General features: G+C 49.1%; 1 protein-coding gene across 1 annotated transcript in view; it reads right to left on the reverse strand.

Annotated features, from left to right (window-relative positions):
* Positions 1-24,612, reverse strand: part of LOC147747979 (guanylyl cyclase C-like) — a 501,196-nt gene that overhangs the window by 236,016 nt on the left and 240,568 nt on the right. The window contains exon 12 of the mRNA XM_086957493.1: positions 20,053-20,158. Coding sequence (XP_086813619.1) covers positions 20,053-20,158 — 106 coding nt within the window. The remainder of the gene's footprint in view (positions 1-20,052; positions 20,159-24,612) is intronic.

The raw sequence follows: 24,612 nt of genomic DNA on the forward strand, positions 1-24,612 counted from the left end.
CACACACACACACTCTGGAGCAGTCACATACACACACACACACACTCTGGAGCAGTCACATACACACACACACACTCTGGAGCAGTCACACACACACCCAGGAGCAGTCACACACACACACACACACCCAGGAGCAGTCACACACACACACCCAGGAGCAGTCACACACACACACACACTCTGGAGCAGTCACATGCACGCACACACTGGAGCAGTCACATGCACGCACACACTGGAGCAGTCACACACGCACACACTGGAGCAGTCACACACGCACACATTCTGGAGCAGTCACATACACACACACATACACACACTGGAGCAGTCACACACACACACACACACACACACACTGGAGCAGTCACACACACACACTCTGGAGCAGTCACACACACACTCTGGAGCAGTCACATACACACACTGGAGCAGTCACACACACACACACACTCGGGATCAGTCACATACACACACACACTGGAGCAGTCACACACACACCATTCAGGATGGGAACTCAGCCTCAAAAAACATATACAGAAAGAGTCATTAGAAAATGAACATTGGGGAATGTGTATAAAATAACTGGTGCATTAAGAGTGAATTGCCATGACTGATAAGTGACGGTGACCGAGTGAAAAAAAAAAAAGATCAGGTATAAGTGTACAGACCAAGGACCAAACAAAAATTATGGGAGTGTGAATGAGCTGTGTATAATCCATTAAAACGACTATCCCAAATCCCAGAGCGGATTTACGTGCATACTCGGATGGTGAAGTTGCATAGAACCAAACAAAAGTGGTGGGAACGCGAATGAGCCGTATATAGTTAGTTGAGGCGGCCGTTTAGACAAGACACTCGAAACAGAGTGGTGTTCATGCACGGCTGGTGAAACTGCTGTGTGCTGGTAATATCTAATGGTGCCACATGCATTCCCAAAAGCGTAACGAAACGGTAAAAGTGTACATGGTTGAAAATGGCAAATCTTACCCGAAAACCGCAAAATCGGTTGCGTGGAGACCGCAACGAGGCTCAAAATGTTTACTTAGCACACAGAAGTGTGTTAATAGAGGCGTGTTGTGATCAGGGTCATCGACAGCGGTGACGGACTTCCGTCCCGGGTGGAATGTGATAGACAAGCTGAACATGACAGCATAAGTGGTATGCAAATGGGGGTAATATGCACAATAAATACAACAAGCAACGGAGAGTGAAAGGGGAGGGGGGGCGGGAACGGGCCCTCGGGGAGGGGGGCGGAACGGACACAAGGACAGCGGGAGGGAGGCGGGAACGGGCACAGGACAGCGGGAGGGGGGGGGCGGGAACCGGCACAGAACAAAATACCTAAACTTACAAAGTGAAAACACATTTATAAACAAAATACTCCTTACCTGATCCCTGATCGCTTCGTGGGAACTCGAATCTTGAACTAACTCCAACAACAGACGCATGTAAAATGAAGAAAAAAGGGCGACTAGAAAAAAAAAAATAACACACACCCACCGCCGCGATGACGAACAGAAGTGGGTGGAGAGGGAAAAAATCGCAGGAACGCCCCCGAATCTGGTCCGGCCTTGACGGACAGTTCCGCCTCCCAATGGCTAGCCTCCATTTATGGAGCTAGCCAATGGGAGCCGGGGGACGTTCCTGAAGTCCTTATTAGAGTCAATGGATTTCGCCTGCGCCGAAAAGCTGCGCAGAGCGCAGACTTCGGCAGGCGAAACCCAAAAACTCTTTGCCTTCATGCCCAGAGAAGACAAGGACAGTGTCCACTTCTCCTGATCTGCCTCTGGCAGCGCCCTCCTGCCCTCTCCCGCTCTATTCATGCTCTCTCTCTGTCTCGCTCTTCCTCACTTGTGTGATTTGAAGAGACCGCTCTTACTTCTCTCTCCTGCCTCTCCTTTTCTTTATTTGTTCCCCTATGAAATGGATCCAAAAAAGAGCGGAACACTTTGGCTGGAAATGTTCTCATTTTCTGACTGTTTTCTACTCCAAAGAACAACCTCGGAGAGAAAATATTATTAAATACCTATATAAAACAATACAGAGTGGGCAGCAGACAGGCCAGATTGTTATTTACACCCACACACATTAGCACCACTTTGCAGAGTTTGCCAGTAAAAGCGCTACTTTCTTTTTATCTTCTTTCTTTGAACAACATTATTTTCCCAGGGTGGGGAAGTGCACCATTCCTAAAGGTACTGCAATACCTGGTCGATGGGTGGAGTAGAAACGTTTAATATGATCGTTTTCAACTGTTTTAATTATTTTAGCTTATAAAATGTGTACAGTGGCTCTGTATTTGGGGAGGTAGTCTTTTTTTTTTAATCCAAACTTCTTACATTTTGTAAGGATATAAGCAATGGACATTGAAACTGGTCTCTTCCTGGTCCTGTAGTCATATAGGAGTTTAAAACCGTTAAGGTAACCATGTTGTTACTGATTACAGTTCACATGCTTTACTTATGCTTGCATTCTTTATGAGTGTTTGCTTTTTCCAGGGTGTTATGAATTTTTTTTTCAGGTAGAATTATACTGTTGTCTAGTGCATCATTTGAATTTAGTCGCAGCACAATTGAGATGTAGCCGAAGGCAGTGCGAGATTCTCTCTGTGGGGCAGTATGATAGACCTTAGAAGCCCTGGTGTCTTAGCATCTGCAGGTGGACCCTAACAGTGGCAAGTGTGAGTTAACCTTGAAGGCCTGTTCACCACAATCCATACTGCAGTTCACCTCCAGTCTTGCGGGCAGACCTACCAAGCAGCACACCCTAGTGCGGGAGTGACTCTGTCACTGAGGTCACAAGATCCTTGAGGCCAGTCCACCTCACCCATTGGTACCTCCATTGGCCTTTTTCAGCAGTAGTAGTGCAACTTACCAGGGGTTGGCAATGTAGGATTTGCACGCACACCAAACTTAGGGAGTGATTATAATGGCAGTGGGACCACCACGTCACCCCATCGGTGGCGCCGCCATCGGTGACTGCATCACGTCCCGCCATATTATAATGGTAGGCTGTTCCCTGGCGGTCGGAAAGACCAACCACCACAAACCCGATGGGCACCTTGAGCCCGCCAGTGCAGTGGAGGAGCTTGTGGTTCCTACAGTCCTGGTTGTGGTGCACCGCAGTAGGGATTACGATGTCTCTTACCCGCCAGCCTATCCATGGCGGTTCACACACCATGGAAAAGATGACGGAAAGGGACATTGGGGGTTCGTAACCCTTTCCCTCCAGCCCCCAGACATCGGACCTGGGGGTCACCTATGATGCCCCACCTACATATCACTGCATCATGAGGCAGGCACCGCATTGTGCCTGCCACGTAGTGCATTGATATATGTAACCTGTCTCTTTTTTACATTGCAGTGGATGATGCAGCCAGCAGCACCTGCTGCAATGTAAAAGATAGGCACTGCGAACGCCATAGTGGCGGTCGCATTGTAATGCCTATCGTGGGGCCGCCACCTTGCAGGCCACCGGTCCCATTCCCCGATTCGATGGCAGACGGACTGAAGTCCACCTGCCATCGTAATCAGCCCCTAAGTTTTCAAACGTCATGGTCTCTGCTTCATGCACAAACACTTTTAACATGAGCAACCTATTTTCGGGCCACTGGAGTTATGCAGCAATGGAGGGCAAAATGATGTTGCAGTGTTGACTAAATGATGCAACAATAAAAAGGCTGCAGCATAATGCGGTACATTTTATACTTTAATATTTTGACATATTTATACATACTAAGAGCCTCTGCAGAGCTTTTGCCTCATTAGTACCTGTGTAACATACAAATGCAGCAGTGGGAAAGGTGACCAGTCAACCTTTGCCTGGGCCTGGTTAGGCAGAGGCCAGGGTCAGTCAGAGTCAGATACCACCAGTACCAGTCAGCAAAACGTTGGGGAGTACCCAGGGCACAGGATGGCTTTGCAACACTAGAGAAGTACAAACTCAGAATTAAAAACATAACACCATATTTGGGGGATCTCTTTAATAATCAGAATTGATTTGTATCCTTATGAACCCATTTTCAAATATTAGGATAAACAAAGACTGGGGTAAAGTCATAACATTTTAATCTATACCTTGAGGTTATCATGCAGTTCTTTGATGATGGTTAATAGCTTACTGATCACTGTTAAGATTTTAACTTATAAACTGCAAATACCAAAAGAATCTCTCAGACAAAAGCAGTAACTCACTGACCGATTTACATGATAAAGCAAAAGGAGCTGATGGACGGAGAGCTGAAACTTTTCAGACACTCACCCCCAGTCACAGATCTGGGTTGAATCCATCATCGTTCTTTAGATCATTTTGCCACCCCAGTTCAGACACAGCTATAGGCAAATCACTCCTGAACCTGTGCCTCATGGGAACAGTCCATCCCGAACTGCCAAGCCATGTCTTATCTGGACCAGAAACTTTCATACTGGGACCGGTTTCAGGCTAACAGCCCTCATCAGCCAGGCTAGCTTGAATCAAGTGGCAAAGTGAGCAAGGGACACATGTATGGGCATACCCTGCCAACTTAAGGCGAACAAAGCAAGCACAAGGAGATGATGGTCGAACCACTGACCACCAGTCACAGATCTGGGTTAAATCCATCGAACTGCCAAGTCATGTCTTCCCTGGACCAGAAACAAGCATCCTGGGACCAGTATTGGCCTATCAGCCCTCATCAGCCAGGTTTGAATCCAGTGGTAAACGTCTGGGCATACCCTGCCAACTTAGGGTGAACAAAGCAAACAGAAGGAGATGATGGACGGAGTGCTGAAACTTTTCAGACACTCACCCTCAGTCACAGATTTGGGTGGAATCAATCACTGTTCTTTAACTCACTTTGCCACCCCAGTTCAGACACAGCTATATGCAAATCAGTCTTGACCATGTGCCACATGAGAACGGTCCAGCCCGTACTGCCTAGCCATGTCTTCTCTGGACCAAAAACAAGCATCCTGGGTCTGGTTTCGGGCTAACAGCCCTCATCAGCCTGGCTAGCTTGAATCCAGTGGCAAAGTGAGCAAGGGTCCCACATCTGGGCATACCCTGCCAACTTAGGGTAAACAAAGCAAACACAGGGAGATGATGGATGGAGTGCTGACACTTTGCAGTCACTCACCCCAGTCACAGATCTGGGTGGAATCCATCATCATTCTTTAGCTCACTTGGCCACCCTAGTTCAGACACAGCTATATGCAAATCAGTCTTGACCCTGTGCCTCATGGGAACAGTCCCGCCCGAAATGCCAAGCCATGTCTTCCCTGGACCGGAATCAAGCATCCTGGGACTGATTTGCATATAGCTGTGTCTGAACTGGGGTGGCAAAGTGAGCCAAAAAACGATGATGCATTCAACCCAGATCTGTGACTGGGGGTGAGTGTCTAAAAAGTTTCAGCACTCCATCCATCATCTCCTTCTGTTTGCTCTATTTGCATGATATGCATTTTGTGATCTGCGTGGTACACGTTCTTTGCGCAGGCATATTACCCCACTGTGGTTACCTTACCATGAGTCAAAACTTCCACTAGACAAACCTCTGATCTCTCTCAATAAAGAACATTAATCATCAAAGTTATCTTCACATTTTTATTGTTGCCTGAAAATTGCTGGAGACCAGGAATACAGCAGCAGGTACTTTTCAATCCATAATGCACTTGCAAACACAATGCCCCCACCCTAAGTCAGTGACCTTTGTTTGCTTGGTGCATGAAGATGCAAGCTTCATATACATGCTTTTTTAACATTTGGTCTGATTACTATGTAAATGTAAATAACAATAAAGCGTAGATGCAAACTGTGACTACATGCCTGCTTTTCTCAATATTTCATTTCAAAAGTATGCAATTGTATTCGTTTAATGGGCAGTGATTTGTATAGGGTCACCGGAAAGTCCACAAGGTTGTCCCTGTCCCCCCCAGAATTTTAGTGTCTCCTACGCCCCTGACCCTATACACTGCGCCCACTGCTTATCACTCATGGTGGTTGATAACTCAGAATCCCAATACTCACGGAGCTTTGCCATTGGGGGCTAGGGCCAGGCTTAAGGGAGTTATATATTGCTGTCACAGCATGTTTCCCATTCCATGTGTAAGCAAAGTCTGCAGCACTTGTGATATTTCCGGCTCTGTCACGACGTTCCCCGATGTTTGGTAGAATTGCTGCGCCAGTAGTGTATAAAGTATAGAAGTACCCTGTGTGATACCGAAGTCCTCTATCAGCCCTTCCAGGCTCTGTAGCTATGCATCCACAAATAAGTCACCCCAGCTGTCCAATGTTACCCCTGACCAGGACTCTTATTCCGGGCGGTCATGACAAGCATTTGCACCGGGTAGGATCTTGAGTGGTAGCATAGGTGCATATGGTTATGCCTGGTTTTTAGCCATCATGTGTCTTAGCCAGCTATGCCTGGCTGCCGTCATTAGCAAGTTACCTTGCCTTTTTTGTAGTAGAGTCCGATAGCCATTCTATTATAGCTGTACATCTTAAGCGAATTGCCCAGCTGGACATCTCTGTCACCTGGGCACTCTCTAGCCATCTCATTGGCCACTGGAGCTGTGCGGCAGCGTAATAGTACTCATAGTTTGGTGCCCCCAATCACTTGTCTGTGAGTGGCAGGTTCAATTTACGGAGTGCCACTCGAGACCTTCCCCATATAAGCGCCACCAGAAGCACCTCCAGTTCCTTAAATACTCTGAGGCAGCCTGTTTGGAAGAGCAGTAAAAAAGTAGAGAAGCTTTGGGAGAAGCAGCTTTTTGGCAATGGCCACTCTTCCCATAGGGGACGGGGGAGACTGCGCCAGAACGTCAGCGTTGCCCGCGCTCTGGATACTGCCTTACCCAGGTTCCCATTCATGACGTAAGCGCTAGAGTGGTAGATCTGCGTGCCGAGATACTTGAAAGTGTCAAATTCCAATGATAGCGGAGTCCTGTGCATGCCCTCCCTTCGATCCGGTGGGATCGCTTTCATGGGAAAAACTACTGACTTAGGCCAGTTAACCCGAAGGCCTGAGGCCTGCGCGTGGACATCCAGTAGTGTCATCAGACCCTGCAATACATCCTCCCCCCCCCCCACCAAGGTAGAACAGTGCATCATCCGCTTATAGCTAAATTATGTGCCACTGCCTATCTGCATGGATACCCCAGTCCAACACCTGTTATCACAGTTTGTATGCTAAGGGCTCCATAGCAAATGCAAATAGGATAGGCAACAGGGGGCAGCCCTGTCTGGAGCCTCGCTCAATGACAAGCTGTGGGCTTATGTTGCGACCTGTTCTTACTCGTGCCTGCACGTTAGTGTATAGTATATGCACCCAGCGCAAGTATGTGGGTCCAATGCCAAATTTGCCCAGCACTTCCAGCAGATACTGCCACCCTAGGGTGTCAAATGTCTTTTCAATATTCAAGGCTGCAACCAGGGGGTGTCAGACTCTGCCCAGGCCCAGTCCAGTAGCCTGAACAGCAGACGGAGGTTCAATACGGTACTCTTCCCCGGGATAAAGCCGTTTTGATCTTCATGTACCAGAGGGGATGCCGTTTCTATAAGCCTATTAGCCAACACCTTCCCCAATATTTTATAGGCGGCATTTAATAAAGACAGGGGTCGATATGATGCCATCTTCAGTGGATCCCTACCTGGTTTAGGCAGTACTACTAACAGTGTTTCTCTCAGGGATGCTGGGAGCTCTCCTCTGTCATAAGCGTCCTTATAAACGTTCAGTAACTGGGGCACACGTTTTTCATAGTATGTAGGGTAGAACTCTGATGGCCAGCCATCAGTGCTAACTGCTTAATGGCATCTAATATTTAGTCCTCTGTAATAGGTTCCTTTAGCAAGAGTCGTGTTGGGGTTTTGTGACCTGCGGAAGCTGCACTGGTGCTAAGAAGAGCTGTATGCAGGGGAGGTTATCAGCTACTGGCGCCCTGTACAAAGTTGTGTAGTATTTATAGAATGAGTCATTAATTGCTGCCTCTGTGTTTACTAGCACTCCTTCATAGGGGTGATGCAAAACCCTTGATAAATATGCCCCTTGAATATTTAAAGAAACCTTTCAACTGTAAACTAATACAACAGTGCCTCTTCCTGCTTTTACTATTGTTACCTTTTAGAACCAAGAAACCTTAAGGAGCATGCATGCTGCATAAATAATATTAACATAACATTTCTATTCCCACACCTACTCCTGCCATAAATGACAGACTTGACATTAAATCAGTTTGCTCTGGAGATATTGTCACATATATGTTAACATTCTCATGCATACTGTAGCTCCAAGAAGACATATCACAATATGTCAACAATATATGGGTGATAGATGTGGAATTCTATGTCAGGACCGGCAGGGGCGGCTCAAGGCTCATGGCGGCCCTGGGCAGGGAGCGTAGGTAGGGGGCCCCAAAAGAGGGGGACAAGGTGGGGCGGAGCGGGAGACCAGTGAAGAGGGGGGCGGGGCAGGGTGTTTGGAAGTGGAACAGAGCCGGAGGCCACCAAATCCCTGCCAGGGGCTGCCACGCAAATATGTATCCATCCTCAGAAGATTATTATATTAAGGATATATATTGGCGTGGTGGCCCCTGGGGTTTGGCGGCCCTGCAGGTGCACAGCTTGCACATGCCTAAGGCTGCCCCTGGGACCGGAGGTGAAGATTATGCTATTCTTTCTTCACTTTATTGAATAGCAGCCATTTAAAGTCAAAGTTAAACAACTACCATTCCCATGGAACATTAGGAATACAACAGTTCGAAACAATAGAGAGTCCATGGATAGAGCGTCCCGCCCATCTGCACGTACCAATCATGGGGCTCCAGGCTCCTCATAGTTCTCTGTTACTGTCCATTCCCCCTCTTACTTCGCTGCTCGCAGCCAGTTAAGTCAGCTTTATTACTCTCTGCTTTTATTTCTAGACTGTTATGATCTACTTGATAATTTTGTTGTATGCCTTCGGGCGACCATTGTTTACATGGTGTATGCTCTCTCAAGCTGCCTTTTTCCACGTTGCCTTTGGTGCAGGTCTCACTGTCTGTCACAGCCGAGCACGGACGTGCACGTCAAGCAATTTCACTGCCGATGCGCATCCCTCCCGGTTTTGGCATTATTTTGACAGCTTTGTAATTCCTTTTATTTGACTGCTTCGTCATTCCTTTGCAGGTATTTCATAGCGAGTCACCCGCTACTCGGGTTGACCCGACTCGGCTGTGGGAGCGCCTGAGCTCCCTAACGACTGCGCAGTGGCGTCACTAGGGGGGTGCGGGGGTGCGGACCGCACCGGGTGACACCCTCACATGGGGGTGACACCATCTGGTTATGGTTACGCTGTGCAGGGGCGTAACAAACTCCCCTGCAGCCCCCCAGTCTTCAGCACTTGAAGGGGGCCCCCTTTGAGAAATTAATCCTTCCTGCCTGCGCTGGGCTTGGAGGACTCGTTCTGATTGCCAGGTACCAGCCACGGATCTATTGTGTATTTTCCTGCTGCTCCCTCTGTCAGACTGTCAGCCCGTCAGCCTGCCTGGAACAAACATAGTTGCGAATCTTCGGCGCGGGCGGGACTGCTCAGAAAGTCATTGAAAGAGGCTGTGCTTCCTGCTCTGTCTGGTCTCGTATTTCCGTGGAGCAGAAAGCCATTGAGCGCGAAACAAGAAATTACGAGGGTGTGCCTGCTGTTCACACTTAAAATATTCAGATACAGTTCGTGGCGCTGCCGCCTGCCCTTCCAGCGTTATACCCACCTGGAGGAGAACTGAATGCGACTCTGCACCCACTAGAAAAAAACATTGAAATGCTCTACTGCTGCAGTCCTGCCCAGCTTGGTCATAAAACTTCCAAAGCTGGGAACGTCGTTGCTCAAGGGAAAGGAGCAGATAAACCGTAAGAATGAGGATTATTAGGCAACAACTCCGATCTTTCTTTGTTACTTAATGATGTGCATTTTAGTCATTGCATGCCAGGTTATCAAATCCGTGGCTTATTTTGGGAGCAGAGCAGAACACAAGTTAGCAGGTCACATTATCGGCCCGTTTTAGAATCCTAAGCACACAGGAAGTGCTCCAGTGACTGTGATTAGAAAGCCTGCACTTGATGGGGTCATGATAAACTTTCCACACAGCACCTGCTCGGGCCTCTACATGCCCCCCCACCCCTGCACAATGGGAGGGTCGACGGCTGCGTCAGAGGCCTACACATGTTTGTTGAGTAGGCTGGGGCGCGACATGAGCAGACGCTCCGCAAGGCAAGTTTGGCATGCACAGAATAAGGTAAGGTGAGTCCTTATTATTATAGGCTGTTCTACGTGCTGTAGCTGCTTGATGGCTGGCACTGCACCAACTGTATTTCTGCAACCACTACCTTAAATTGAGAATATCACCCTGAGAAGTTGCTGTTGGGAACTGGATAGCAAGCCTCCAGCCTAAGGATGAGTTTGCAGGAATAGCAAAATGCAAAGTAAAGGACAAAGTATTGGTAACAAAACCATGCATGTCTTTAGTTTTTCCTGTTCAAACCATCAAATATAAACCATGCAGTTGCAGATATGAGTGTCTAAGCGCATTAAATCAAATAGCAAATCGGGAATAGACTAATGTAACTATAGGGCTGTTTTTGAAAGGTCTATTGGTTGAGAGGGGAGATGGTGCAGGCAGAGGTGAGATGGTGCAGGCTGAGGGGGAGATGGTGTAGGCAGAGGGGAGATGGTGCAGGCAGAGGGGAGATGGTGCAGGCGGAGGGGAGATGGTGCAGTTTGAGGGGGAGATGGTGTAGGCAGAGGGGAGATGGTGCAGGTTGAGGGGGAAATGGCGCAGGCAGAGGGGGAGATGGCGCAGGCAGAGGGGGAGATGGTGCAGGCAGAGGGAGAGATGGAGCAGGCGGAGGGAGAGATGGTGGATGCAGAGGAAGAGATGGTGCAGGCAGAGGTAGAGATGGTTCAGGCGGAGGGGAGATGGTGTGGACAAAGGGAGAGATGGTGCAGGCAGAGGGGAGATGGTGCAGGCAGAGGGTGAGATGGTGCAGGCAGAGGGTGAGATGGTGCAGGCGGAGGGGAGATGGTGCGTACAAAGGGAGAGATGGTGCAGGCAGAGGGTGAGATGGTGCAGGCAAGGGGAGATGGTGCAGGCAGAGGGGAGATGGTGCAGGCAGAGGGTGAGATGGTGCAGGCGAGGGGAGATGGTGCGGACAAAGGGATCGATGGTGCAGGCAGAGGGGAGATGGTGCAGGCAGAGGGTGAGATGGTGCAGGCAGAGGGTGGGATGGTGGATGCAAAGGGAGAGATGGTGCAGGCAGAGGTAGAGATGGTGCAGGCGGAGGGGAGATGGTGTGGACAAAGGGAGAGATGGTGCAGGCAGAGGGTGAGATGGTGCAGGCGAGGGGAGATGGTGCAGGCAGAGGGGAGATGGTGCAGGCAGAGGGTGAGATGGTGCAGGCGAGGGGAGATGGTGCGGACAAAGGGAGAGATGGTGCAGGCAGAGGGGAGATGGTGCGGACAAAGGGATCGATGGTGCAGGCAGAGGGGAGATGGTGCAGGCAGAGGGTGAGATGGTGCAGGCAGAGGGTGAGATGGTGCAGGCGGAGGGGAGATGGTGCGTACAAAGGGAGAGATGGTGCAGGCAGAGGGTGAGATGGTGCAGGCGAGGGGAGATGGTGCAGGCAGAGGGGAGATGGTGCAGGCAGAGGGTGAGATGGTGCAGGCGAGGGGAGATGGTGCGGACAAAGGGAGAGATGGTGCAGGCAGAGGGGAGATTGTGCGGACAAAGGGATCGATGGTGCAGGCAGAGGGGAGATGGTGCAGGCAGAGGGTGAGATGGTGCAGGCAGAGGGTGGGATGGTGGATGCAGAGGGAGAGATGGTGCAGGCAGAGGTAGAGATGGTGCAGGCGGAGGGGAGATGGTGTGGACAAAGGAAGAGATGGTGCAGGCAGAGGGGGGATGGTGCAGGCAGAGGGGAGATGGTGCAGGCAGCGGGTGAGATGGTGCAGGCAGAGGGTGAGATGGTGCAGGCGGAGGGTGAGATGGTGCAGGCGGAGGGTGAGATGGTGCAGGCGGAGGGGAGATGGTGCGGACAAAGGGAGAGATGGTGCAGGCAGAGGGTGAGATGGTGCAGGCAGAGGGTGAGATGGTGCATGCGAGGGGAGATGGTGCAGGCAGAGGGGAAATGGTGCAGGCAGAGGGGAAATGGTGCAGGCAGAGGGTGAGATGGTGCAGGCGAGGGGAGATGGTGCGGACAAAGGGAGAGATGGTGCAGGCAGAGGGGAGATGGTGCGGACAAAGGGATCGATGGTGGAGGCAGAGGGTGAGATGGTGCAGACGAGGGAGATGGTGCAGGCAGAGGGGAGATGGTGCAGGCAGAGGGGAGATGGTGCAGACAAAGGGAGAGATGGTGCAGGCAGAGGGGAGATGGTGCGGACAGAGGGTGAGATGGTGCAGGCGGAGGGTGAAATGGTGCAGGCAGAGGGTGAGATGGTGCAGGCAGAGGGTGAGATGGTGCAGGCAGAGGTTGAGATGGTGCTGCCAGAGGTTGAGATGGTCCATCCGGTAAGTTGTGAGGGGGTGACACCATGAGTTACCCGCACCGGGTGACACCAGCCCTAGTGACGCCACTGCGACTGCGTATCTCGGTGCGAGGCTCGGAGGTGCACTCCTCACACCGCCAGGGAGTGCCTGTGCACACCTTCAACCCGTGACGCGCGAGCTCTGGATTCTGCGCATGTCGCGCATTCCTGACTCCGAGCCAGCGCTGCGGGGAGCCTTGTCCGCCTGCCTCTGAATGCCCATTCCTAGATCTGTATTTCCTGTCATTAGGCAGTGTTTTCTTCCTTGTTTACACGCCCCTGCTTAGGGTCCGCTTACACACGGGTCTGTATTCTGCCATTAGGCAGGTTTCTTCAGTGTTTCACACCCCGGGGGTCTGTATTATTAGGCCACCTTACGCTTGCTCAGAGTCTGTACTGCAGGCCCTACTGAACTGCTGGGACCCTTGTTAGGAAGGCTGCCCTTCCACTTTTAGCACCAGGGCTGTGGTGTCCTAGGGCTGCCAGCCCACCCATCCGCGAGCAGTGCCTGCCCCAAGTAGCAGCTGACACCCAGCCCCCCTTACCTGACGCCACCCGTCTCCCATACTTACCCACTTACCTGGTACAGGGTTACCTATTCCAACACTATGGAGTCTCACCAGGATGACTAGTGGGAGGAGGACTCACTGCGCTACAGTGGGACGACGATTTCTATGATGCAGTAGATGCACCCTTCCACAAGGCGGTTGCAGAGGCCATGACACCCCTTGAGAATCGTCTGTCCTGCCAGATCGCACATGCCTGTAAAAAGCTGGCTAATGCCGCCCAGGCCTTGGCGGCCAACCCCATTTCTGGCGAAGCACAAGCTGACCACCAGCCTCCACCTGCCAAGCGTACCCGAGACACAGGGTTAGATAGGGGTGCCTTTGACCGCCCCAAGCAGACGTTTCTAGCTAGTACGTCCCTGCCAGTGCACCACACTGACCCAGGGGATGGCGTCCACAGAGATGCTGACGAGGACGCTGGCCCTTCCTGCCCCTGGCACCCCTTCCGTCCTGAGCCCGCTTCTGATATGCAGGGTCTTTGCGCAGACATGCTTGACCCAGATGACATCCTCCACCCGAGACCTCGGACTGGGCACCCTCAGACAAAGTTGCCCGGTATGTCACAAGCCAGATACGCTGGTCGATGGAGCCTAACGCCCGCAATTGCCTTTGGGCGGAGTGCCACGCCCCTATTTGGAGGGCAAAGTAGCATCCACTCCCGACATCGACCCCCGCATGGCCACGTTCCTCCAGAAATTCGTGAAAGACCCGAAAAAGGGGATTGACAGGTCTTGGCGAGCTTGCCCAGACAAGCTCCTAGATACCCTAGGTCCGCTTATGAAAATTCTCAGTTGGCGGAGGAGGCCAACTCTTCGGGATCCCTGATCTCCCCTGAGACCCTCTCCTCCTGGGCCCAAAACGCAGTTGTATTCCTCAGCAACGCCAACTACGCCATATCCACAGAGCAGCGCAGATCCTTGCTCATCATGGTAAATCCCAAACTTGGGGACGTGGCCGACTCAGAGGTGGGCCCAATCGCTCAGGGCAGCCTCTTTGGGGACCCCTTTATTATGGAATTGGGGAGGTTCATAAACACCTTCACGTCTCTGGACAAAGCACAATCCTCGGTTAAGAAGATGTTTCACCCTCAGGTTTTCTGAGGGGTCGGACGAGGAAGGGGCCGCTCGTATGGCAGTCCTAACCAGCACAGGGGACAAGGGTCCAACCAAGGCCATTATCAAGATCAGGCCAGATTTGGGAACTTCTACCGAACCCGAGGAAGACGCGGCAATCACAGAGGCGGCAGAGGTGGTGGCGCCTCCAACTCTTCTGGTGAGTGTTCTCCCTTCTTCCCTTCTAAGAGTGGGGGGCTGTCTGGCGCATTTTTTCCAGGCCTGGATTTCCATCACGGGAGACGCTTGGGTCCTGCAAACCGTACAAGGGTTTCATATAGAATTCCCCTGGGAACTCTCGCAACTGTTACTCCGCTCCCTCTCTGCTTCTCGTCAGCAGACATAGCCTTAGTCGACCAGGAGGTCCAGTCCCTCCTGAACAAATGAGCAATCGCAGAAACTCTGCCCCATCCAAGAGGTTTTGTCAGCAACCTCTTCCTGGTGGACAAGACGGATGGGGGTCAGCAACCTGTTATCAACCTTCGCAAATTCAACGAGTGGATGGTCTATCGCCACTTCAAGATGGAGAAAATCCATCTCCTTCCCGATCTCCTCAGACCTCACGACTGGATGGTGCACTTGGGTCTCAAAGATGCCTATCTCGTGATCCCCATTTTCCCTCCACACCGGGGGTTCCTACAGTTTTTCTGGAGAAACAGAACGTATGAATTCACCACTCTCCCGTTTGGCCTCTCCTCAGTACCTTGGTGTTTCACCAAGGTCCTCCGGACGGTAATAGAACACCTGTCGTCGTCGGGAATGAGGTTTATTGTGTACTTGGACAACATTCTACTGATGGCCCAATGCCCCAGGACACACTTCCACCAGCTCCAGACCATGGTCGACCTTCTTCAGAGCCTGGGCTTTGTGGTTCCAGCCCAGAAGGTCGTTATCTAGGTTTCTTGATCGACTACGTAGAGTCTTCTTTCAGCCTCCCACCCCAGAAGATGACGAAGATCTGCCACAAAATTCGGACGGCTCTTACTCAACCGCAGATCAACCTCAGGCAGATGGCCCGTGTAGTGGGTCTCCTTTCAGCCTCGATCCAGCCCATATTTCCAGGGCCACTACATTACCGAGCCCTCCAGTGCCTCTATGCCACGCACCTGTGTAGAGGCCTCTCCTACTCGCAGAAAGTGTGCCGCTCTGCAGAAACCAGAGAGGAACTCCAGTGGTGGTTCTCCAATATGGAGGCCTGGAATGCGAGAGTAATTTTCGGTTCTGCACCAGATATCGTTGTAGAGTCAGATGCCAGCAGGTCAGGCTGGGGAGCGAGGTGTGGCTACTTCACCACGGGAGGTGTGTGGTCACCACTCAAACAACGATTACACATCAATTGTCTGGAGCTCTTAGTGGGCTTGCTCGCAATCCAATGCTGGACCAAGGATTTGATCCGGTCCTATGTCCTCCTCAAGATGGACAACATCTCGGCAGTCTGGAATATCAATCATCTTGGGGGCATGCGGTCGAAAACATTGTCGGACCTGGTGGCGAACTTCTAGCAATACTGCCTAGATCATCAGAGCTCTGCCACAGCGGAGTACCTTCCCGGGCAGCCCAACCAGGTGGCACGGCAGGCTTCCACTCGCGGCACTTTCACGACGTGGGCCTCTGGAAGCTGCATTTAGGGGTGTTAGCAGACCTCCAGAGCATTTGGGGTCCTTTTTCAGTGGACCTCTTTGCTTCCCGCCTGGATCATCAGCTTCCCCGGTTCTTCAGCTGGAGACCGGACCGCTTAGCGGAGAAAACAGATGCATTTCTGCAGGACGGACAGGAGGCGGCTATGCTTTTCCCCCGTTTGTCATGATAACAAGCGTTTCGACACAAGTTCGACGCCAGAGAGCGAATGTTGTGCCCATCACCCCAATTTAGAGGTTGCAAGTTTGGTTTCCAGTTCTTCTGGAACTTTCTTGGGATTCTCCAATCCCTCTACCCAGCTTTCCAGCTCTCCTCCTCAGTCGGTACAAGGATCCCCACCTGCTAGTGGCGCAGGGCTCCCTAGCGGATTACAGGGGACGATGGGCGGTCCCAGGCCTTTCGGGAGTGGCTGAAAAGTTCATGTCCAAAGCCTGAGCTGACAGTACCGTCAAGCGCTACTGCTCGACCTGGAGATGGTGGTATCATTGGTGTGTGCAACCGGGTCTCAATCCCGTGGCAGCAGATGTGACATCTATTCTGAATTTTCTGGCCGCACTAGCGGAAGAGGGCCAGGCTTATAGGACCATTAATACCTTTCGTTCTGCCATTTCAGCCGGTCACACCATGGTGGGCGGCTCCCCGGTGGGTGAACACCCCATGGTCTACCGACTCCTTCGAGGCATTTGCCTCTCTTTACCTCCGGAGCCGCAGTATTCAGCACTCTGGGATGTTAACCAGGGCTTGAACCTGTTCCTTTCCTGGCAGCCGAATAGGTTCCTTTCTAGTAGACACACTAAATGTGGAATGAAAATGATATCCTGCCTTTCTGGATTCCCCAAAACTGTGTGTTGTCTCTTCAAAGCCTATGAGGAGATGTCGGAGGAGTTCCGCCCTCTTGGAAAGCGCCAACTGCTCATTGCTATCGAGAAGCCCCACAGAGCTGTCTGTTCCCCCACTATCGCCCATTGGGTGAGATGGGTGATGCAGGAAGCAGGCATAGACGTACGTGTCTTAGGGGGAACACTCTACCAGAGGGGCCTCTAAAGTGTTTACCCTGGGAGCTCGTCTAGAAGACATTCTAAATACTGCAAATACTAAATACTGCAAACTGGTCTTCATACTCTACCTTTAAACAGTTTTACTTCAAACCTATAGTTGAAATGGCTCCCTTGGTGGTGAGCAAGCTTTAAACTAGCATAATCCATGTCTCCGGTCCTGACATAGAATGAAAAATGTCCCAGCTATTGTAACAGAAAGTTTCAATCCTATTAAGAACTCGGAGGCGAGGATTATCCCACCCAGGGTACAAGTTCTTTGTGACCTTCCCACCCTCGTAATGGGGTAAGTAAACTCTTTAGTTCACTGAGGTTCAAACTGATTGTGCAAGATTTCAAAGTGTATCTGTGGTTCTTTCCCCTACAGGGCTAACCCTTAGCCATTGCTGTTGCTTACACTATGTCCTTTGCTTTGACAGGAGATTCCAACAAACAGGATTCATGAAGCATCCTTGCTGGCTGATCTCGAGCGACGAAAGAGGGGGAATGGACAGTAACAGAGGACTACACAGAGCCTGGAGCCCCATGATTGGTGCAGATGGGGTCTATCCATGGACTCTATTGTTTCGAACTGTTGTATTCCCAATGTTCCATGGGAATGGTAGTTGTTTTATTTTGTTTTTAAATTGCTGCTATTCAATAAAGTGAAGAAAGAATAGAATAATACTCGCCTCCGAGTCCTTAATAGAATTGAAACGTTCCGTTACGATATCTAGGACATTTTTCATTCTCTGCACTATACTGTACTTGAGTTGGTACTGGATCAGGAAACAATCGGTGTGCCATACAACCATAACAACTCCCCCAAAGACTGTAGCTCCAGGGACATTGCATTAGGTCAATAAGTGTTCACAGGTATTCTGGTGATCTTTTCAGCCAGAAAGTAGGTTTCTCACACAGATCAGTGCTCCAAGGACACACATTACAATGGGTCAATACATTACATTAAAGAACTCTGGTGACCTTCACAAGCAGGCATTAGCATCTCCACAAATGCTGCAGCTCTAAAGAACACATTACAATAGGTTAATAGGTGGCATGAAAGTACTCCAACAAACTTATGGTGCATTCATTAGCATTCTCACGTGTAGTTGGGACAGCAAGCCTCATTCCCAGAGAGGGGGAAGAATAGTGTAGTACCTTCTATGCACTATTGTAGGCACTTTATGCTGGAAATACCTTCTGTTCATTTTAGTCAATTTATTGGTTCTTTTATTGACCTCAGGCGGTTGGCAGGATATGTAAATTACACAAACATTACACACCTACACTACATATAGTTTGAAAAGGCCCAGGGGAGATCCCAAAAGGCCCAGTTCGATAACTATGTATTTTCCACTTCCAATCTCTTATGCAGTGTTCAGCGGGGCTCAGCCATGTCCCTTCTTTATAATTTGTACTTGTTACCCTATCAAAAACTCTTCGACAATTGTGGATCAGGGCATACCTATACGCCGATGGCATGCAACTGACATTTAACTTACATGATAGTCTTCCTTATACCTCTTCAGGTGTAAATGCTATCATGGTCATCATTACGCAATGGATGGAAAGAAACATTTAAAAACATAATCCCTTGAAATCAGAAATCCTTCTCGTCTATGACAGATGTCAACCTCTGGACTGTCATCGCTGGTCTTCTTACCTTTTTGCCCTGCCCTAGCCCGGCCAAGGAAGTTCATGATTTCGCAATTATCCTAGACTCTTAGTTCAATTGTTAGGCCTAAATTTATAAAGTCATCAGTATATGCTGTCTTCAGATAAGACTACTGAGGAGGATAACACCACTTCTGTCCAATCCTCACAAGATTATAGTGGCAAACACATTTTGCACAGTCAAGACTAGATTATAGTAATTCCCTTTATTTAGGGCTGGCCTTAACCCCTTGTGTGCTGATGACGGAACCGCTCCGTCATCAGCTGCGGTGGCGCTGTGCTGATGACGGAGCGGTTCCGTCATGGCCCGCCCTCCGTCCATGCGCGGCGCGAATTCCACGCTTGCGCTGAGCTTTCTATTGAGCGGGCGGGGCCATGACGGAACCGCTCCGTCATAAGCACAGCGCAACCGACGCTGGTGACGGAGCGGTTCCGTCACCAGCATGCGCCCGCCGCTCTTCCGCCCCGCCCCCTTAGCACTGCGGCGGAATAGCCGGCGCAGTGAAGGGGTTAAAGGAGCTAAATCGAGTTCAAAAGATTCAGAATTCCCTAGTGAGAGTGATTTTTAACTTGAGGAAATTCAGTCTCACAACAAATTAAATGCTACATTGAATACCAATTAAGAAACAAGCCTCTCAAGAATTTGTGTGGCATAGCACCTTCCTTCCTCTAAACTAAGTTCAGAATGCATGTCATCAACAGACCGTTAAAATCTAGCAACAAGGCTCCCCTAGTCATTCCATCCTTCAAACACATCTTTCAAAGTTCAGGAAGCCTGGCTCTGGAACTCAATGCCACCCGACATTCGGGGCATACCTGGCATGTTAAAATTCAGGAAGGCGCTGAAAATGTCGCTATTTACCAATAACCACCATCTTTGCAGGCTGCAATTAAGTTTTCTCCAAGACTCCACCTGAGTGCATGTGCCAAGAGACTCCTTAATGAGAATGATAGCTGCACTGACTACAAATATCCAAATAACAAGATAATGGACAGGTCTCTTTATCAGGTGCAATAACCCAATGAACAACATGATTCTGACCACAACGAATCACTGCTGAATACGGGATTTTGTAGAAATAAATGAACTGTGAACCAAAATTAAATGGAATTTTCTGTTGCTTTATAATTTTATCAGTTTTACCTTAGTATACTTCAAAATATTTCCTTATGGATCAGAATTTTTCTCCATATTTCCTCTTTGTAATTATCAGTCTGCTTGACCTACCATGGGAAAACTGCGGGGGTTTGGTTCATTACCGCTTTACACACAATTGAGATCCTGGTCAAACTTCACGGATTGCATCTTGAGCTCCACCCTTAATCGAGGATTTGCAGTTGTATGCGTGAGCTGCAGTTAACAATGTTGATTACTTCTCAGGGTGAAAACATTTTGTTAGGTGGTACTCTATTGCTCTGAAAGTCTGCTAGGACCTACTTAGATGCTGTTTCATTTTGATTGGTCTTGCTGTGGACCCAACTAGAGGCTCACACGGGCATACCTTGAGGCTGATGTGGCTGGTCTCATTGGTGTCCAGTGGAAGGATCTTATCACTTGGGATGTGGGTCCACTTCTTCAGGCGAAGCTGACTGTCCTTGCGGTACTTTCTGTGTCCAAGAAAAAGAAAATAAGGGTCACTGAGAGGATAAAGCGAGGGCCAAAGTGCGCGCTTCCTGACTACTATGGTAGGGGAGTAAGACACTAAGGGGGAGATTTACAAACATTTTGCGCTGTGTTAGCATCACAGAGCGACACTAACGAGCTTGTTTTGCGCTGGAAAGCACCCTCAAAGTAGTGCACAGCAGCGCAAAGCACTGCTTTGCGTTACTTAGCGCAGAGGCGGTGTTACATGGATGGTACATGGTACAAAACCATATTTACAAAGATTTGTAGAGATAGTTTTGCACCAAAAGTTAATGCCTTTTCAAAGGAGGCGCTGACAGGAGAAATGCTTTCATTTCTCTGTGCTTTTCCAACTTAGCATGCATGCTGCACTGTGCAGCCCGCATACAAAGTAGGAAAAGCTTTCCGTCGTACAAAAAGTGAACCCTTCCTGTACAAAAATTATGCTAGACTCATGCACACACTCTAGCGCTATGGCGCTAAGGTGTGTGAATGGAGTACGCCTAATGAAATCAGCACCAGTGGTACGGAAAGGGGAAGACGAGAGCCGTATCACTGATGATATGGCGCTCTCCTGCTCCCTCCCTGTTGCACAACACAGCGCAGCCTCGCCTTGGGCTGTGCTGCATTGCGTGACTTTTTTTGTAAACTCATGGAAAGGACACCAAAGGAGTGCCGGTGGAAACCCATTTAGTCCACTGCCAGATCCCGGTCCCATATGCGTTGAGTATTCTGCGGAGGAGGCATGCCTTTCACTTGGGAGACTATCCTGAATGCATGGAAGGTGGGCATCTAGAAACCTGGGGCTTATTTACAAGCCCCTTGAGCCGCGGCACATCACTTTTCCCATACCAAAAGTGATGCACCAGTGGTGCAAAGTGCTTGTAAATAAGCCCCCATGTGACGGCAATTGAACTATGACTGAACTTTCATCTAACGTGTGTGAACTAAAAATATATCCCCAATGTGGGAGTACATTTTTAGTACCCACATTAATACTGTCTGCGCCTTGGTGAACAGATTCTCTCAACAATAGTGGCGTAACGAAACTTGAGTGTCCCCCCCCGCCAAGGTACATGGAGGGGCCCCCTCCAGACTCAAGCAGGAGGTCTCACACCAGTGTACTATGCAGAGGGGGCCCCCTGGAGCTTGCCCCCCCCGCACCGCGGGGACTGCGAGGGCCTATGTTACACCACTGCTCAGCCTGGATATTTTGTGGGCTTTCAATGCGAGATGATGACCGTGGTTTGAATGGCAGTGTTGAATAGAGGGACCAGAGCTGGAAATTTTGATGGTTCTGCTACCCTAAAATGGGTGGCAGATCCAACGTTATTTCTAGAGGTGCTTCAGCCGTATGATGGCGAGGTCAGAAGACCTTCCCCGAGTTCTAAATGAGATAGGTGTATGAGGCGGTGAACAGGTGGGGTAACTGAAGATTCTTTGGGTAGATGCTCATTTACCCCCAAGCCTTAAACCAGGCTTTGAGTGTTTGATAAAGGAGTAGGTAGCCCCACCACCCTGCTTGTGCTTCTAGAAGATCTTAGGTGAACTTCCGGCAGTGCCCCTCCATTCGTCTTACACATGCATTTGTAGTCCTGGAACACCAATGGCCAAGCTTTTCTGAAAGACACAGCACCTGCCCCTCTACAAAATCACAAATTACCAACAGCAGAATTCTTAACACATACTATCTTAATGAAAAGCATGTCAGGGAGTTTATTTATTCTGGAATCTGTTAAATGGGCAGTTGAAGATTTGTAAGTTTTAGACCCTCCATTGGCCCTCATTACACAATGACTCCAAGACACCAAAGAGTTGTCCTTCAGACAAACACTGAAAAGGCTCCTTGAAATGCAGTGGCGGCTGGTGATGATTCGCAGTGGAAAAGTGGAGGGCGTAAAAGTTGGAAATTAGTTTTAAGTAGTGAGCAGTAAAGCAAGTAAACGCAACTGACATTTAAAAAAAAAAGCAAAGGAGTATTTTTGAGCTAATTTCAATAAAGAATTTTGTGGAAAGCAAGATTTATAAATCAACTCTGAACATGTGGTCTTGAATTTTTTTAAATGATTAGGGAATGCCCCATAACTACATTAAATGTGTTCAACAGTTCCTGCCTTAAAATGTCTATCTGGGTGAGTTCAGGCTGTCGGGGGTGTTTTTCACAGGGCAGTATTAAGAATACTGAAGCAGAGTGCCTGTCAGTGCATCGTAGAGGTGCTCACACTACAGTCACATTCAATCCTTGGTGTCTCTGCTGGATGTATGATAGTACAACGCAATCATTTTGATCACGGTACTTTACATCGTAGATTTTACAACGCAAGTCGTTACAACGACTTGCGCTGGAGGGTGCAGATTGAGGATTATTATAATTTTCTATTCCAACACCAGCCCACATAACAGTAGGGAAGGTGTTGGAATAGAAAATTACAATATTCCTTAACCAACAGCGCCATCCAGGGCAAGTCGTAGTAATGACTTGCGTTGTAATGGCAGCGTGGTAAAGGTCGTGCGGTGTAAACACCGCGTTGTAAACAACGTTTACCGTCTCTGCTGAGCTGTTTCAAAATGGTAACATGTGCCACTTTTGGGAAAGCAAATGAAGGAGATCACACCTGTCAACATATGTACAGCAAAATGTTTCTTGTCTTTTTTTGGTGAGCATCTCATGCGGCATCTTGTGTAGCCACCATGAGACTTTTTACAGTATTTGTGGCATACAACGCACAAATAAATAAACAGAATGGGGCTGATATACAAAAGCATTTATGAGTACTTGAAGTAGTATTGGAGTAGTAGTCTTTTATGTACTCTTACATGCCTTTGTGAATTGGTCACAAAACGTCCACTTCCCTATTAGTAAAAGTGCACAAAAGCTCAGTCCTTTCTTTTACGAATAATTAAATTTTATTTGTGTTTTAGTAGTTTAGGGCAAAAAGAAGAGAACTACAGAAGTCCCCTTATACATACCTTTCTAAATCGGCCCAATGTACTTTCTCATTGACACTGATCCATGAAGGGTGCAGGAGCAGGATATTTATTATAACTATGTGCAGTTGGCACACCCTGTTGGCACACTGTGGGGCATATTTACAAGCCCCCCTCGCCACCACAAAGTCACTTAATGAGGCTTAACGCTACCTTGTAAATAAGACTGTGTTTAGTGTGAAAGGGGAAGGCAATGTGTGTTGCGATGGGCGTTCCACCACAACACCTATTGACTTTGATGCTGCCCCCTATTTACAAGGGCAGTGTAAATAGGAGGCAGAGTCAAAATTACCTGGTCTTAAATAGGTGAAAAGAGGAGAAATGTTTTATTTCTCCTCGTTTTTGCTGTTTTCATAAGTACTGCCTTGTGCAGCACACATAGAAATAGCAAATTGCCTATGATTGTTTATGTGTAGAAAGGTCCCCCTTCATGCACATAAAAAATAATTTAAAAAAAAATGATGTTTTGCAACTTCTATGTGTGCGCATTAAACAGCACACATAGAAGTTAGAAAACAGCATTTAAGATTGTTTATGTGCAGTAAGGGATACCTTCATGCATGTAAACTATCCTTCCCTCAAAGAAGGCACCCTTGCTCCATGGGGCAAGGGTGTCTCATAGCTGCCAAGGTTTCAGATTGGTATGTTTGACATTTTCATTATTTTAGTGTAATTATGAGTGATATTTCAGCGACTATGTGTGACATTTTCTCACAAGCAAAATAAAGCAATAAAGATGAGGGAAGCATATAATTATCAGAAAATACACTAATTTCGGCAACAAGAGTCTCTAAGGTCTTAACATTAAACACCGCCCCTGAAATGGAAGGGCAGCACTAACCTATTACACTGACACTCATGGGGGGGGATGGCAAGTTGTAACGACTTTACTAGCCAGATGTTCTTGGTCAGGTGATTCGATCTGCAGCCAGGCAGCCGCATCACTACATGACTGGCCTAGGCGACTGACTGCAGAAGCAGGCAGAAGGCTTAGGCTGCCTCGAGCCACCCCACTGCAATCATTTTTAGGTCGAGGACCGAGAAGGCTGCGCTTGCGCAGTCTCCGGGAGGAGAATTAATGCATCTTAGTAGGGCTTTGGAACCCGCCTCCCTGCCTGCCTCTCCTCCATTGGCTGGCTTCCTAAACGGAGGCCAGCCATTGGAGGAGAGAGCCGTCACTCCGATTTAGCCCCGTCTCTTTCGGATTTGGGGGCGTGATTTTTGGCGTTCTTTCACCCTGTGACGTCACCCGTCACTCAGAATGCCTAAACACGCCCCCGAATCCGAAATTTGAAGACGTTTGCGGCCGCCATTGTTGCCCGGATCAGCCTCGCTGGTAAGTTTCTTTTGCCCCTGTTGCCCGAATGATCCATTAAGGCTGTCCGATGCCTTTGAATCAAATCCAAGCATCGAGAGAAGGCGCAACAGACATCGTGTGCCCTCATTGCTG

Source organism: Lissotriton vulgaris, chromosome 1_1 (genome assembly GCF_964263255.1).
Source record: "Lissotriton vulgaris chromosome 1_1, aLisVul1.2, whole genome shotgun sequence".
Taxonomy (NCBI): Eukaryota; Metazoa; Chordata; class Amphibia; order Caudata; family Salamandridae; genus Lissotriton; species Lissotriton vulgaris.